This window comes from Eubalaena glacialis, chromosome 1, assembly GCF_028564815.1.
Source record: "Eubalaena glacialis isolate mEubGla1 chromosome 1, mEubGla1.1.hap2.+ XY, whole genome shotgun sequence".
NCBI classification, from domain to species: Eukaryota; Metazoa; Chordata; class Mammalia; order Artiodactyla; family Balaenidae; genus Eubalaena; species Eubalaena glacialis.
In genome coordinates, this window is record NC_083716.1 from 61,710,249 (window position 1) to 61,726,551 (window position 16,303).

Genomic DNA, 16,303 nt, shown 5'->3' on the forward strand with positions numbered 1-16,303 from the left:
TCTTCTTTCACAGTTAGATAGATTCAAAGAGCCACCTGCATTTGGACCAATGTGTGACTTGCTATGGTCTGATCCTTCTGAAGATTTTGGAAATGAAAAATCACAGGAACATTTTAGTCACAATACAGTTCGAGGATGTTCTTATTTTTATAAGTAAGGAAAAATATCCAAGTTTAATCACATTGTAGTTGTTAAAATAGCATATGCTTCATATAGAAAGTCATTATTTTACTTAATTTGCTCTTTTTCCCCACAGCTATCCAGCAGTGTGTGAATTTTTGCAAAACAATAATTTGTTATCGATTATTAGAGCTCATGAAGCTCAAGATGCAGGGTAAGAATTCTGTTTCCCTGACCCAAATTAACACCTTATGTACAAATCAAACTTAGTAACCATGATTGATGCTTTACGATGCATATTAAGCTATTTGTTTTGCAGCTATAGAATGTACAGAAAAAGTCAAACTACAGGGTTTCCTTCATTAATAACAATTTTTTCGGCACCTAATTACTTAGATGTCTACAATAATAAAGGTAAGATGTTGTTGATAAAAAAAATTGTTAAACGACTTAATATATAAATTGACTTATTTTTTTGAAAATATAATAGAAAAGGGGTATTGTTTGAAACTGTAACTATCCAAATCTCATTATAAAAAAGTATAAGATATAAGGGAGGGGAGAGGGCAAGAAATAAAAATCCAAAATGTGAAACTTAAGTCATATGTAACCATTCCACAACTTGTCATTCACAAAAGCTGCCTTGTGAAAGAATGTTCTGAGGTAACTACGTCAAGCAAAAATAAACATGATTTTCTCAAACTCCCGTTTCTTAAATCTTCCCCCTTATAGTCAAGAGAATGTTTTCTTGTTTGCATAAAGCTGCTGTTGCTGCTTTGACCATTTCATGTATTTGTACCGTATAGTTGTTTATCATGTCTCTTGTTTTATGTTCACTGATTTAGGTTTTCTTTCCCTTTCTTATTCCCTACTTTTATCTCTACTGCCCCATGATGATTTGTAGTTGAGGCTTTGATTAAGTCAATCTGACCTCCTTTTCAGGGATACATTCTTCCCTTTCCTTTCTTTTTACTGATCTTTCTTCCTTTTTTCTTACGTCTTTTTAATTTACCTTCTGTTCTAGTGGTTCCTGTTCCCCCCGCCCCTTCCCTCCAAATTTGCTCTGTCTATAATAAGTGGGTTTACTTTAACTTTGAACACAGTTTATTGAGAGAGATAATACCAAAGGATCTTAATCTAGTTAAGTGTGTGCCAGGGACACTGAAGATGAGCTTGAGTATGTTTATGTAGTTCACATTTTCAGAAGAGGAAATTAAGAAGCCAGCTTCTATTCTGTCTTGACATGTCTGGAATTCAGTTGACTATGCCATAGTTTCCAGGGTCAGACTGGAGTGGTTGTACCAGGAGGAAAGAACAGAAGGTTAAAGACTTTTAAAAGTACGTTTAGAGAAATAATGAGGTCGTTGCTAAATATGGGTTGTGGTGTGAGTTCAAAAGAGGAGTGGAATAAGAGTTTTTGGAAGAGTATAGATGATAGTTAAAAGATTAAAACATTTGCCTGAGATCAGACAGTAGCAAACTGTATAATAACTTGGATACAGAGTATGCTACAAGAACTCCATACTATATTAATTACCAAAACAACCATACCATTGACATTAACTGAGTTGGTAATCTTTAGAAGCTAGTATCATTGCAGCCTCCAAGGATTATGCCAGTGCTAAAATAGTCTTTTATATTTTGGTTTATAAATTTTGACGCTTCTATAAAGATACCTAATGAAGCATGGCTTCATTTTTGAAGAGGAACATATCTAAGTTTGGATGCCATCCTCAGAATTGATTTGTTACATTTAACTTTCTACCTGTAACCTCCCCTTGTCAGTACTAAAGGAGCTAGTGTTCAGTGCTCGGTTGATTACTGCCTTACTGGTTGTCCTTCGTCAGTTTAACTCAGGAGGTTAAGGGATCACTTTTCTTAGTACTCAGAAAAGAAACTCAAACCATTGAATCTGTCTTGTCAGAATCAAATGTCTCTTGATAGTTCTGATTCTGTACATAGTGTTAATGACTTGAGTGCTTACATGGTATGGGATATGTTTGTAATGTTTCATTCCATCTCTAAGGCAATTTTCTAGATTCTCTTTTTTAAAGCTGAACGCTTGGTATCAGCCCTTAATTTCTGAGGCTAAATTTAAAATATGTTTATTTCATGGGAATTTCATAAGGGAAACAAACATATTACTTTTGACTCTATATGAGCTAGAATGCCAGATCTTGGAATTTAACATCTACATTTCAGTGCTTTACATTAAAATGAAAAAAAAAAAAAGTAACCACATAATTATTATAGTATCTACAAAGCATTTTATACTTTTATGTAGTTTCATGTGAAATACATTCTCTGACCTCAGACTTCTGAGGTAGGCAGGGTGAACATATTAGTCTTATTTTATAAATGAGAAACAGATTAGTTAAATAATTTGCTAACTATTGCACAGCTAGTATATGCTGTAGCTTAGATTAGAATCTAGCCCATCTAGTCCAGTGTCCCATAAAATAATATAACTAGTGACTGAAATCTATGTCAGGTTAATTTAAGGTATTGTTTATATCAACTTATGAAACATTAGAAAGATACCTGAAATTGAGAAGAGTATGTTACCTGTGGGTTATTTGGTTATAATATTTTCTCTTTTGGTATTTTAATGGAATTTTTTTCTATATGAAGTAAAATATTTTTTGTAGTAGTTTCATTTGATTTCTTATAATACATGAAATAAGTACATTCCTACATTCATAAATAAAATGTTCCAACTTTTTTTCTTTTCTGTTTTTTTTTTTCTTGCTTTATTTCCATTTAGCTGTCCTTTTCAGGTTCCTGCAACTAAAAAGACCCTCTTAAATTCTTCCAACTTGTATGAAATTTTAAACCTAGAAAATTGCTCATTGTCATTCTGTGTTTCCTCTAAAAACTGAGTTTTCACAATTTTGGATTTAGTAAAAGTGCATGTTTATCATTGGATTATAAAGTAAAACAAACATTCGAGAAAGACTGGGAATTTCATTAATAATGACAAGTGAAGATCTGACTATGCTCTACATAAAAGTGTGTTAAAAGCAAAAGTGTGTTACTACTAAAAATTAATTCCTACCTCCCTCTACTAGCCCTCGTTCTACTCACCCCTTGATTCCCCACCCCCTTAAAAAGATATTTTCTGCTTATATGTGTTTTAGGCTTTTAGAGCTAAAGGCAAATTGTTACATTGACATTCAGACTTATCTTGCAGCTGCTGTATTAAAGTATGAAAATAATGTGATGAATATTCGACAATTTAACTGTTCTCCACATCCTTACTGGTTGCCCAATTTTATGGATGTCTTCACATGGTCTTTACCATTTGTTGGAGAAAAAGGTATGATTTTTATTTAAAAAAAATTGTTTTATTACTGTTACATTTACTCCAGTTTACTATTGCAGGCATATACTACTTGCTAAAGGAAGCTGAAGTCTAATTTCACTGTGGCTACAGCTCTACTTGTGTCAGTGGGTGTGGATATGAGAGCCTCAAAGATATTTTAGTTAGCTGTTTACAGCCCCCATGTGAGGGTGTCTGGAGGACTGGGAGAAGACTTATAAATAGCCTGATGTTGTCTTCAGCTGTTGGGTTTTCTTTCTTTTTTTCTTTAGCTTAAATATTTTATGAAGGAAAAGAGGGATAGCTTTGCTTTGGGATGGACACTTTTACATATTTTAACACCACTTTTGGGGATGTCATGGCAATTCATGGGAGAATTTAATAGCCCTCATTTGAGGCAATATTAGTCATTTTTTAGCAGTTCTGTACTCTCAGAAATGATAAAGAGAAATTCAGATTCTGACCTAATATTTCTTCTCCTATATAAAAAAATATGTATACAATTTTACTGGTAATGCTTTTCTGATAATTTAGAGATTCCTATTACTATGTATTTAATAGGCTTTTTAAAAAAAATAAATGCTATTTAAGAGATTTTGTTTTTGTATTTTATTCTAGTTCTATAGAGTTCCTAAGATTTCCTTACTTTATCGCATTCTTCTTTTTCCATTTTAGTGTTAATATTCCCACGAGGCAATACCTCAGTTTCCATACGTGGAATATAAGAATATTAGAGTACAGACATGATTGTAAAACATTTTGTTCTATATCCCTCTCTATTTTTTCTCACCTCTTCTGTGTTACAAAATGTTCCTTCCTGTCTGAGATATGTTACTTCTGCCAAGGCAATTTTTCGTTCTGCAATTCAGAGTTAAACTGTGTATGTTAAACAGGTTTTTTGCAGATTGCCTTTGGTCTTTGTCAGTTATTCCGTAGGTCAACATTAATATGGAGATAGAATTACCCACTTTAGCATTTGAGAAGGGGGCCAGTAAAGGGCTTAGGTGCAAGGGATGCATTACACTTATAACCTTCTATCTTTGGTATATGAGAAATAGTTCAATGATAGCATCATCAGGCTGAAGGAAATTTAAGAATTCATCTTGCTCATTCTCCTGCCTCCAGGAGGAGAAGAGTTGCAACACAACTATTTTAATGTAGTATGAGTGGGGTGGGGTGTGGGGAGAGCAGGGAAGATAAGGTAGGAGGAGAATGGATATTTCTAATTTGATTTTCTGATGCCTCCACAAAAAAGGAAATATTTCATTATATCTAATCTAAATGTTTATGCTATGAGTATTCTGACAAGGAGAGAGAAGATAATAGGTTTTCTCAACGAATGCACCTATCAAAAACCAGGACATCATAGAATTTTAGATATCATAGTATACTTAACAATCATGTAGTCGAACTCCTTTTGAGAAATGAGAAAATTTAATCTAGTTTCTGTGGCTCTCTCATAAGTGAAGAAGAACAGTGGGATTCAGTGATCCTACATTTGAAGTCTGCTACTCAGTGATCTTCTGTTCTTTTTTGCCACTCTGAATCATCTTAGCTATTGTGAGGACGTGTTCAAACCCTTTGACCATTTTTGTTGTTTTTCTGTGGATCTTCTCTAAATTATTCATATCTTTCTAAAAATGGGAATCTCAGATTTGAACATTATACGCAAATAGAATCCTAACCAATGTTGAGCACAGTAAGAAAATTTTCTCAAACTCTTTGCCTAGTTTTCCATTTTAATACATGTTAGCTGTTTAAATAGCCTAACTACTTCTTCATTCTAATGAAAATTTTCTTTTGGTGTGAAAAGCAGCAAATGGCACTTCATTTGATTCCACATCGAAAAAGCCAGTTTGACTCTGATCTAGTCCCTGGGAAGCAACTAACCTAACTAAGCCAGAGGCTTCCTTGGAGGCTGGTTTAATCCCAAAGTTAGATGAAAGTAGTGTTTTTTAGCCCTTTGGGGGCTTTTTATTTCGTTTTTAAAAAATGTTATGTTGTAAAATTTCCAGCACGATACAAAGGTAGAGCGAATAATATGATGAATTCCTATGTACCAATTACTCAGCTTCGACAATTATCAAATCATGGCCAATACTGTGTCATTTATATCCCCATCCACTACTCCCCATCCCACAACTCAATTATTTTGAATCAAATCTCAGCTGTTATTTTTTGTATCTATAAATATTTTAGAATGAATCTCAAAGATAAGGACTCTTTTAAAAAAAAAATTAAAGTACACAAATACATTTATTAATTTCTTAATACAAAACCCTTTTGAGAATCTGGTGAAAGTTACAGACTTTTCCTCCAGAAAATTTCATGTACGAAATATATGTACCATCTGTACGTATGTAACATTTTGAGGATGCATACAGATCTGAAGTGGATTGGTAACCCCACTCAGGCTATTGGCCCCAATTTAAGAACCTCTGTTTCAGAGAGTTCAGCATGGTGTGATCTTCCGTAGAAGGTCATACATGTAGGATTTGTTCATTTATTAGATTTTTTTGGAAAGTCTGTTTTATTCAAGGTACTAAGGATACAAAAATACAAGTAAGATATTGGGTCTCTGCAGATTAATAGGGGACTAAAGATACATAAGTAATGATAAAATGTAATATGGTAAGTGCTCCAAGACAAGCATAGTTTTATAGGAATTAACAGGAGAGAGGAGATTATATCTGTCAGAGGGATTAAAGTAGCATTTGAACTGGGGCTTAAAGAATGGTGGAATTGTGCTGGTAGATGTGGGCAAGAGGATTCTAGGTGAGAGAACTTCCCAAGCCTGAGTCTGAAAGGAAGAAAGCATAACGTCACTGACAAATGTTGAGGGGTTCAATTAGATTAGCAAGTAAGATGTATGAAGGACAGTAGTAGAAAAAGAATGAAAAGTTAAGTCAGGGTTAGATCAGGGGGATCTTGATCACTTAAACAGAGAATCTGGAACTTTGATAAACAGTGGGAAGCAACTGCAACAGAATATAATCATGATAGTCATTTAGAAAAATTGCTCTGGTGAAGTGAACTGGAAGGAAGACTAGCGATTGGGAGACCTGTTGTAAAGCTTCATCAGGAGTCAAATGGAAACATAATGAAACCCTGTTAGCATTAGGAATGGAGAGCATGGGAGAACTGCAAGAACTGTCAAAGAATCAGTGAGACTTAACAAGATTGCATGTTTAAGAGGAGGGAATGGTTGAAGATGGCTTGGATGTGTTGAGTCTGGTAATGATAGTGCTATTAACACACTCTGATGAAACTTCTGTTATTCTAGCAACCCCTTACTTCAGTTATAGCTTCTCTTCATCTTCATTGGGATTGCTAGGCCTTTGACCATGTTGTTTTCTTTTTAGTCAGATCCCCCCTTGCCTCTCTTTCTTCTTAACACACCCCCAAACTCCTTTCTCTCGTTTTTCTACTTTGTTCTATAAATGTTAGCCCCAGTAAAGTCTAACTATCCATTTTTTCCGTTCTTACAGTCAACATATAAAACACTGTTGGAGATATTTATACAGCCTTATGATTTGGTACCACCCTTTGATTTCTAGCATTAGCTAGGCTCTCAGTAGTACCCAAACATCCTTTATGTCACTAGTCTGCCTCCTCACTCATTTCTGTTAGGATATATTCTAAAATTTTATCTTTTTTACTTAAACATTTTCTTTTTCTAGCCACTTCCGTTACTCTCAGAGAGAACACGTACCATTATTGGGAGCTTTCTGTACTGACTGTTCCCCTGCTTTATAAATTGCAGTCTTTTTTTTTTTTTGTCCGTGCCACACCGCTTGCAGGGATCTTAGTTCCGCAACCAGGGATTGAACCCGGACCCTTGGCAGTGAAAGTGTGGAGTCCTAACCAATGGACTACCAGGGAATTCCCAGTAAACTGCACTCATCTTGAATTCTTATCCTGTTGAAGATGTGACCCTTCTATCCAGGGCTAGCCTTTCTAACTTGTCCTTATATTTCATTACCCTTCTGCTTTTTCAGGAAACTTACTTTATTATTTACATCTTCTATATCTTCAAACTCTCTCTGCTAAGCTCTTTTGTAAATTGTTCAAATCTATCTGATCTTTAAATAAAAAATAAATAACATTTCCTTTATCTGATATCTTTCATTGGCTACTACTGTGCTATGATTCTCTTGCCTTTCCTTCACAGCTAAGCTTCTAGATGGAAAGCACTACACACTTAAAAGCTACTATTTAGTATCCGTAAATGACTCTGGTAACTTTCAGGATAAACCTTAGCCTGTCACATGCGGTCTTTGGACCTTCCCTACTTTCTCTTCAGCCTCACTTTTTGTCTTTTTCTTTCGCGTTCTCTATGTTCCAGGTATGAAACAGCCCAGCCAACTTCCTTAATGTACTATATGCTCTTTAAGTTTCATGCCTTCTTTTTCTTTATTTTTTCATAACAGCTTTATTGAGGTATAATTCAAATACCATACACGTAACCTATTTACACTGTGTAATTCAGTGGTTTTTAGTATATTCAGAGATGTGCATCTATCACCACAATCAGTTTTGAAACATTTTCACCATCCTCCCAAAGAAACCTTGTGTCCATTAGCATTCACTCCCCAGTTCCCCCCACATCTTCTTTCCAGCCCTGTGCAACCACTAATCTACTCACTATTTCCACAGATTTGCCTATTCTGCGTATTTCATTATAAATGGAATCATGCAATATGTAGTCTTTTGTGACTGGCTTCTTTCCATAATGTTTTCAAGGTTTATCCATGTTGTAGCATGAATCAGTACTTTATTCCTTTTTATGACCAAATAATATTCTATTGTGTGGATATACATTTTATTTATCCATTCATCAGCTGATGGACATGTGGTTGTTTCCACTTTTTGACTACTATGAATAATGCTGCGATGAACATTCCTGTACAATATGGTTTCATTTTTCTTAGGTATGTAACTGGGAGTAAGCATTGCTGGGTCATATGATAACTCTATGTTTAACCTTTTGAGGATCTGTCAAAATGTTTTCCAAAGCAGCTATACCATTTTACAATCCTACCAGCAGTGTATAATGTTTCCAGTTTTTCCATATCCTCGCCAACACTTGTTATTATGTATCTTTTTTTTATTATAGCCATCATATTGGATATGAAATTGTATCTCATTTCCCTAATGAATAATGATGTTGAGTATATTTTTATGTGCTTATTCGACATTTGCATATCTTATTTGAAGAAATGTTTATTTCTAAATGGATTCATTTTTAAAAGGATTATTTGTCTTTTTACTATTGAGTTGTAAGAGTTCTTTGTATATTATAGAGGCAAGTCCCTTATCAGATATATGATTTGCAAATGTTTTCTCCTGTTCTGTGAATTGTCTTTTCACTTTCTTGGTGATGTTCTTTGAAGCACAAGAGTTTTTAATTTTGATGAAGTCCTCTTTATTTTTTCTTTTGTTGCTTGTGCTTTGGTGTCATATTTAAGAAACCATTGCCAAGCTCATGAAGATTTACTCCTATGTTTTCTTCTAAAAACTTTATAGTTTTAGCTCTTACATTTAGGTCTTTGATCCTTTTTGACTTAATATGTGTGTGTGTGTGTGTGTGTGTGTGTGTGTGTGTGTTGTGTGAAGTGGGGGTCCAACTTCATTCTTTTGTATGTGGATATCCAGTTGTCCTAGCACCATTTGTTGAAAAGACTATTCTTTCCCCAGTGAATTGTTTTGACACCCTTGTTGAAAATCAGTTGACCTTAAATGTGAGGTTTTATTTCTGGACTCAGTTTTATTCCACTGATCTATATGACTTCTTCTTACTTTTTCTAACTTCTGTTTAGAATGCTTTATCTGCCCTCTCCACCTGACAAATTTCTACTTCATGATTCCTCTACCAAAAGCCGCCTTGTCTTTTTTTTTATAAATTTATTTATTTATTTTTGGCTGCGTTGGGTCTTCATTGCTGCGCGTGGGCTTTCTCTAGTTGCAGTGAGCGAGGGCTACTCTTCGTTGCGGTGCGCGGGCTTCTCATTGTGGTGGCTTCTCTTGTTGCACAGCACGGGCTCTAGGCGCGCGGGCTTCAGTAGTTGTGGCATGCGGGCTCAGTAGTTGTAGCTTGCAGGCTCTAGAGTGCAGGCTCAGTAGTTGTGGCACACAGGCTTAATTGCTCCGCGGCATGTGGGATCTTCCCGGACTGGGGATCAAACTTGTGTCCCCTGCATTGGCAGGCGGATTCTTAACTGCTGCTCCACCAGGGAAGTCCCAAAAGCCTTCTTTTCTTCAGCAGATCTTGTGCATAACTCTGCGTACTTACAGCATAGTGCTCATCACTTTTTTGTGATATAATACGTATATATATAACTATATATCCTTAGTAGTTAGTAAGCTTTTGCAGAGTAGAGACTGGACCTTTTATATCTGAATCCCAGAGCTTTAGCACAGTGCCTGACATGTGGTGTGCTATTAATATACTATAGGGGAAATAATAGGGGCAGTATTGAATTTTGTTTGAATGTGTTCATTTCAAGGTGCCATCAGGACATCCAGGGGCTAATATTCAATAGGCGTTTTTATTATTAATTGAAATTTGCTTATACCTTTAATTTTTTAATTTACTCATTTGTCAGATATTTACTGTATGCCTCTCATGTGCCTGGCATGGTACCAGGCTCTGGGGATGCAGTAGTAAACAGAACAGCACCCTGCACTCATGAAGCTTTCATTTTAGTAGGGGAAACAGACGATATACAAATAGTCTGAGACAGTTGGCAATAAAACCAGCAGGGAAATCCAGAGATTGAAGGAGAGGTCGAGACTGGCAATAAAGAATTTGGAATCATCTTCAAAAGGTGATAGTTGAAAATATATAGTAATGGATGGAATCACCAAGAGATTGAACATATAAAAACAACAGGACTGCAGAGAGAATCTTGAGAATGTCCAAATTTGCGGGAAAAATAGTCTGAAAGGTAGAAAAACCAGAAAAGTAGAATCCTGGAAACCAAGGGAAAAGAGAAGGCAAAAAAATATATAGAACGGTGAAGGAGAATTAAGCCTAAGAAAGAACCATGGGTTCCAGTTGTTAGATAGTCATTAGTAGTCTTAAGAATTAAGTTTCAGGGGAATTGCTGGAGCCAGTTTTTAAAAGATTGAATCCTGAAACTTTTTGAAACAGTGGAACTGTGCCATGGTTTTTTCTTACTCCTTTTTTTAAAAAAAAATATGTATTTATTTACTTGGCCGTGCCGGGTCTTAGTTGCGGCATGCGGGATCTAGTTCCCTGACTGGGGATCGAACCCGGGCCCCCTGCATTGGGAGCACGGAGTCTTAACCGCTGGACCACCAGGGAAGTCCCTTTCTTCCTCCTTAATGCTGTATCCATAAATGAAGAATTTAAATGTATGTATTTAGATGTTATTCATCCCTGTTCTTATCCCTGTGGGGGCTTCTTTTTTTTTTTTTTTTTTTTTCCTGAGAGACCTGAAAACTTATTCCATAAAGAATCTCTCAAGCTTGTTAGCCACTTAATTTCTTTCATTTTGAAAGCCCTTATAGCTTTTAATTCCATCATTTCTGCTATCAGAATATGTTTGTCTTCTTGGATCATTTATATAAATAGTTGCCCTGTATACATATAGATAGTTGAATATGATAAACTAATGTGTAACTTTTTTTTTTTAATAGTGACAGAAATGTTGGTAAATGTTCTGAGTATTTGCTCTGATGATGAACTTATGACTGAAGGAGAAGACCAGTTTGATGGTATGACTATTCATTTTACTGTTTTTTATTGTGAAATAGTATCTTTTAACTGCCCAGCTGTAACATACTCTTGTAAAATATAGTCATTGCTCTCAAATGGCTATGCTATTTGATAAGTGACAAGTCACTTTTTCAGATATTATTTATTTTAAGATTTTAAAATCATTTCAGTAATTTTTTTTTTGTGTTGGTATGGGGAAGAAAATGAATTTAGGGAAAGGGGAAATCTGGAAGAAAGAACAGAAGGAAAGGAAAATTGAAGTGCTAAAAGAATGTGGTTCTTCATGAATATGGACACTACTTAGAGAAGGGAGGATAAAAATGTTTTTTGTTTCCTTGGTACTGTATTCTTAGTGCATCAGAAACATACCTGAATACCCAATGCCGTTGTCACTTCTTCCTTTCAAAAATCAAAGTAAGCTGTTCTCAATTTATTAGTGGTTATGTTCTAAGAGACCACTTGTTAGTTTAGTTTAAGATTCAGCAAGCATTTTTTCCATACAAAGTTATACATGGTTGTTAGTTCTTATGTAAGCCAACCAGCCTATGTACCTAATGCACATTTATAGTATAAACTAATACGATAGAAACAAAATTACTTTTATTTTTATGTTCTGAAGTTTTTATTTAGAACTTAAATTTAAATATTTATATTAATTAACTGAATGAACAAAAACATAAAGTTTGTAAGCTGAAAACTCTTTATTCCCTTCCATATGCCCCTCACATCTTTGTTGCAGCATACTTTTCATAGTTTTAATTAGTATATAAATGTTTCCATGTATTAAACATAATCTACATATTGGTAAAATTCGATACCTACATATTTCTAAGTATATTAATATACCATAATCTTTGTAGTTAATATTATGTTGTTTGGCATTTGGGTTGCTTTAAATTATCTTTATTATGAATAGCATGCAATAAACATATTCATACAATAGTTTTAATTTTCCTTTTTGGAATAAATTTCTTGAAGAGAATTACAGAGTTAAAGAGAATGAAGAGTTTTAGCTTCATTATTTTAGCTATGAACTGCCAGATTACTTTGCATAAGAATTGGACCAATATGAAGTGTTTCTAGCAATGAATCTATAGACCTGTATTTCTTCACAGGCCCACCTAATTGGGTTTTGATTGTTTTTACTTATTTTGCTTGGTGGCTATAAATTACAGTTGGTTTAATTTACATTTCTTTGAATTCTAATGATGCTAAGGGAGAAATTACTATGTGCTTTCCCAACTATGTAAACTGTCCCTATCAAGTGACCATTTAACAAGTAAAATCTGAGTAAACACTGTTTAGAAATTTCTCTACTTATAAACAGGTTTGATTCTTAACCACAGTTTTAAGTCCATTTGTTGAAAGCACAAAGTGACTATATACAAGTGTCTGCTAGTGCCATCTGTTGGTGGCAGGCAGGGATGTGCTTTTACTCCGGTTTATAGTTTAGTTCATTGAAATAAATTAACTTATATCAGTTCTTTTTTTGTTTGGATAATAAGATTTAATGAATAATATTAATTTTTCCTTATTTTAATTCTCTGATATTTTGTAGAAGCTTTTAGTTCTAACATATTTCATCATATCTGTCTTTTCCATAAAATTTTTAAATAGTTTTAATTAAATATTTATTTCCCCTGTTCTGCAATCACTGTTGTAAGACTAGTTCTGGGTTCAGATTCTAGTTCCTCATAATGGCTATGTGACCTCGGGCAAGTTACTTAACCTTTCTGAGCCTCAGTTTTTTTATATTCAAAATGAAGATAATAGTTCCTACTTCATAATGTTATAGGTATTGATGTAATGATCAATAATATAATGAAATAATTTTTGTACATGTTCCACTAATTTTTTCAATAGAGTTTTCTGTTAATTTGTCAAATTCTGTGAACTATCTAGTAGGAGTTTTAATTGGTGTTACATTAAATCTGTATCTGAATCTAGGAAGTTTTTAAAAAATATTTAATTTTCTAAACTAAGATCAAAATCTCTTGCTCTATATAATTAGTTCATTTACTATAATTACTCCTTTTAATATATTTAATATATAATTATTTTATTTGAAATTATATAGTTTTTCTTTGGGAAAAATCTGTATTACCAAGTTAAATTAATATTTCAGTATTTTATGTTCTTATTACTATTGCAACTGGTATCTCTCTTATATTTTCTGACTGTATAAAGGAATTATATATTTGTGGGTTTATCTTATGTTCAACAAGTTGGATCAGCAGAATTACTTCCTACGGTAATTTTTGTTTTCCTTGACTTTAAAAAATATGTCATTTGCATAAGGCTGATATTGTTTATTTTCTACATTTTTACCTTTTATTTCTTTTTCTTCAAAAAGTTTGTATCAATATTGTTAATAGTGTTAAATAGGAGTAGTGATAGGTGATGCTTTAGTCCTCTTTCTATAGTAAAAAGGGAAAAGGTTTCCTTGTTAAGTCTAATATAGTACTTGGTTTAGATACTGATGATTTATAAGAAGATAGACACTGAATCATTTTTGGGAATTCAACCAGGAGTAAATATAAAATTTTATTATATTCCTTCTAATGAGATTTTATGTATCTTATCAACATTTTTCCTATTAATGATAAATTATGCTTATTTATCAACTTGTTACATCATTCTTACACTCCAGAGATGAATCAAATTTGATCATTAAAGAGGCACTGTAGTTTAGTGACAAGGATCAGTGGTTCAGGTGTCTTGATGCTACCATTATACTAGCTGTGTAATCTTGGGAAGGTCACCTAACTTCTCAAAATCTGCTCTTCCATAGATTGAGGGAATAGAGAGGATGAAAATTCTTTCCCACTCTTAAGTAATTTAAAAAATTCGTAAGCACCATTTATGACAATGTTTCTATGGGAAAATACACTGAGCTCCAGCTCTGAATACTAGAAATAGATCTCCCTTCACTGCCAGCATGGCAGGTGCAATTACTCCACATTTCTTCACCCTTACACTACCAAGTATTAAGAGCAGAGACGCCAAGAAAATTTTAAGAGTATGGGTCTGGGAGTTTGCATCAAGGAATGAGAGTGGTTTGGGGGAGAAAGAACCTTGAGGAATGGAGGAAAGGGGAGGAGTTTAGGATAGATACTAGGATGGGATAGGGAAAAGAGCTACTGGAACTACATTTGTTTCCCTTTCTTATACATGTTCCCTTATTTCTTCCCCTTAACCCTATCTTTTCTTCTTTCCTTTGAGCATGATAGCATACCTTCTCTCCTCTCCTTCCCCTTTTCCTACTCAGCAGTGGAACCATGCTATGGACTGGGCCTGGGAAGAAATCTGACTTAGAAAGAAAACTTGTTGGGTTGGGGATTGCTGTGGAGACACAATAAGGGTTTAGCTTTTCTGTGGGGGAAGGGAAAGAACAGGATTGGACATTTCCCACTGGGAGGAAGGAAAGAGTAGATTTTGCATATTCAAGGCTGAAATTGGCTAAAGGAATAAGATTCTCTTTCTTCTTAAGTGATGGCGTTTGGTATTCTGTATTGTTTAATGTACATGTGGGTTTATTTTTAAAGGCAAAAATTTGCATAAACATATTGCATGTGTAAATGCACGTAGTGTTCCTTTTAGAGGTGTTATGTAATCATTAAAGGGAATTTTTGAACACTGATTTCTATGATATTTAGAATGCATACTGTTTCTTTCAGTTATTTATCTTTTGTCTTGAGTTTGGTAAAGGAAATACATAATCCATATGTGTTATAGTTTTACTAAACTAAAACTTTGCATTTCCTATAATGGAATCATGTATCTCAGCATTAGAATGGAAAGCTCAAATGAGACATCTCTGCTGCCTACTCTAAGAGCTATTACTTGCTTTGAAACAATCTGTTGCTATTTGTGCAAAAAGATGTCCCTCAAACTCCCAGATTGGATTGGGAACAGACAGCACATACTGTTGATCCTGAGTATGTGCAAAAGTTCCACAATTCTGATTCAAGAAATTGTGTGCTCTTGTTATTATGGAGTGTGGGAGGCTTAGCCTTTCCTTTATTGGGAGTGGGTAAGGTTTTCCACTGAGGTAGTTTATAAAGTTACCTACATTTCTCTGTGTATGCTACAGATTTTGCAGATGTTGGTGTCCTTGAAGAACCACATGAGTTTGTATCTCATTTGTGTCATTACCGTTCACTTAACATACTTCCATGGGTGACACATTTCCTTAAGGGTATTAATATAAATGTGCGATTGTTGTTAGCACAGTCTTTTATCAGTCTTATGTGTTTTCACGTGTTTTTTTCTGTCCCTAATTTGTCTACTTTCATCAAATATTATAGTCATTCTGTCCATAATTTCTTCTGAACACATATCTTTTAAGAAATCTTTCCTTTAGAGCTCTACCCAGTGGCATCCCTCCTTTATTTGCCAGATCTTACAGTACTACATTTTTCAAATTTCAAATATGAGGACCTTCATTTTTCTCCCTTTCTTTCTACATTCATTCTTCAGTACCACTGCCAAGTTAAATCTCTATCTTTTTATTTGTCTCAACCACCTTTTCTCCATCATTCACTTCCTTTTTTCTGGACTCTCCATCTGAAGAACGGCTCATATATGGCAATAAAAAAGGTACAGACCAGACAGAGTAACATTGTTTTGAAATATGACTTCATAAGTTATTCTCATGTCCATGTAAGTTTGTGTATTCATTAAGTATATTTATGCAGAGTCCTCTTGGGCCTTGTGCAAATTTAGTTTAAGTTTTATCTAAGTTAGAATTTGATGTTTTTAGAAGTCATATTCCAAGATATCTGTCTTTCTGTGCATGGAAATATTTTTCCCTCTTTTTCATTCCTCTTGTTTTAAAATTTCATTCTTTTGCTTATTTGTAATGTTTTGTACTTTTCCCTGCATGACTAGGGGTGTTTGATTGTCTGTCTGATTCCCCAAAGTAATTTTACTGTGGACATTTACTTTAATATTATGCATGATGTGTTTGTAGACTGATTTAAAATCCTGATTTGTAAAGTGTTTTTATATTCCAGTGAATTTTTAATTTGAAATCAGTATAGTTTACATATCATTCAGTTTTATAGATATATAAATTAAGGCTGAAAATGTGAATGTATTTCATTACAGCCATCCTCCCCCAT

At 34.2% G+C, this 16,303-nt stretch overlaps 1 protein-coding gene across 5 annotated transcripts in view; it reads left to right on the forward strand.

Annotated features, from left to right (window-relative positions):
* Window positions 1-16,303, forward strand: part of PPP3CB (protein phosphatase 3 catalytic subunit beta) — a 47,165-nt gene that overhangs the window by 20,503 nt on the left and 10,359 nt on the right. For 4 of the 5 annotated variants that reach the window (XM_061180681.1, XM_061180709.1, XM_061180691.1 and 1 more), the window contains exons 6-10: window positions 14-153; window positions 257-334; window positions 440-534; window positions 3,311-3,436; window positions 11,102-11,179. In XM_061180681.1, coding sequence (XP_061036664.1) covers window positions 14-153; window positions 257-334; window positions 440-534; window positions 3,311-3,436; window positions 11,102-11,179 — 517 coding nt within the window. The remainder of the gene's footprint in view (window positions 1-13; window positions 154-256; window positions 335-439; window positions 535-3,310; window positions 3,437-11,101; window positions 11,180-16,303) is intronic. The other variant, XM_061180700.1, reaches the window with a different exon arrangement.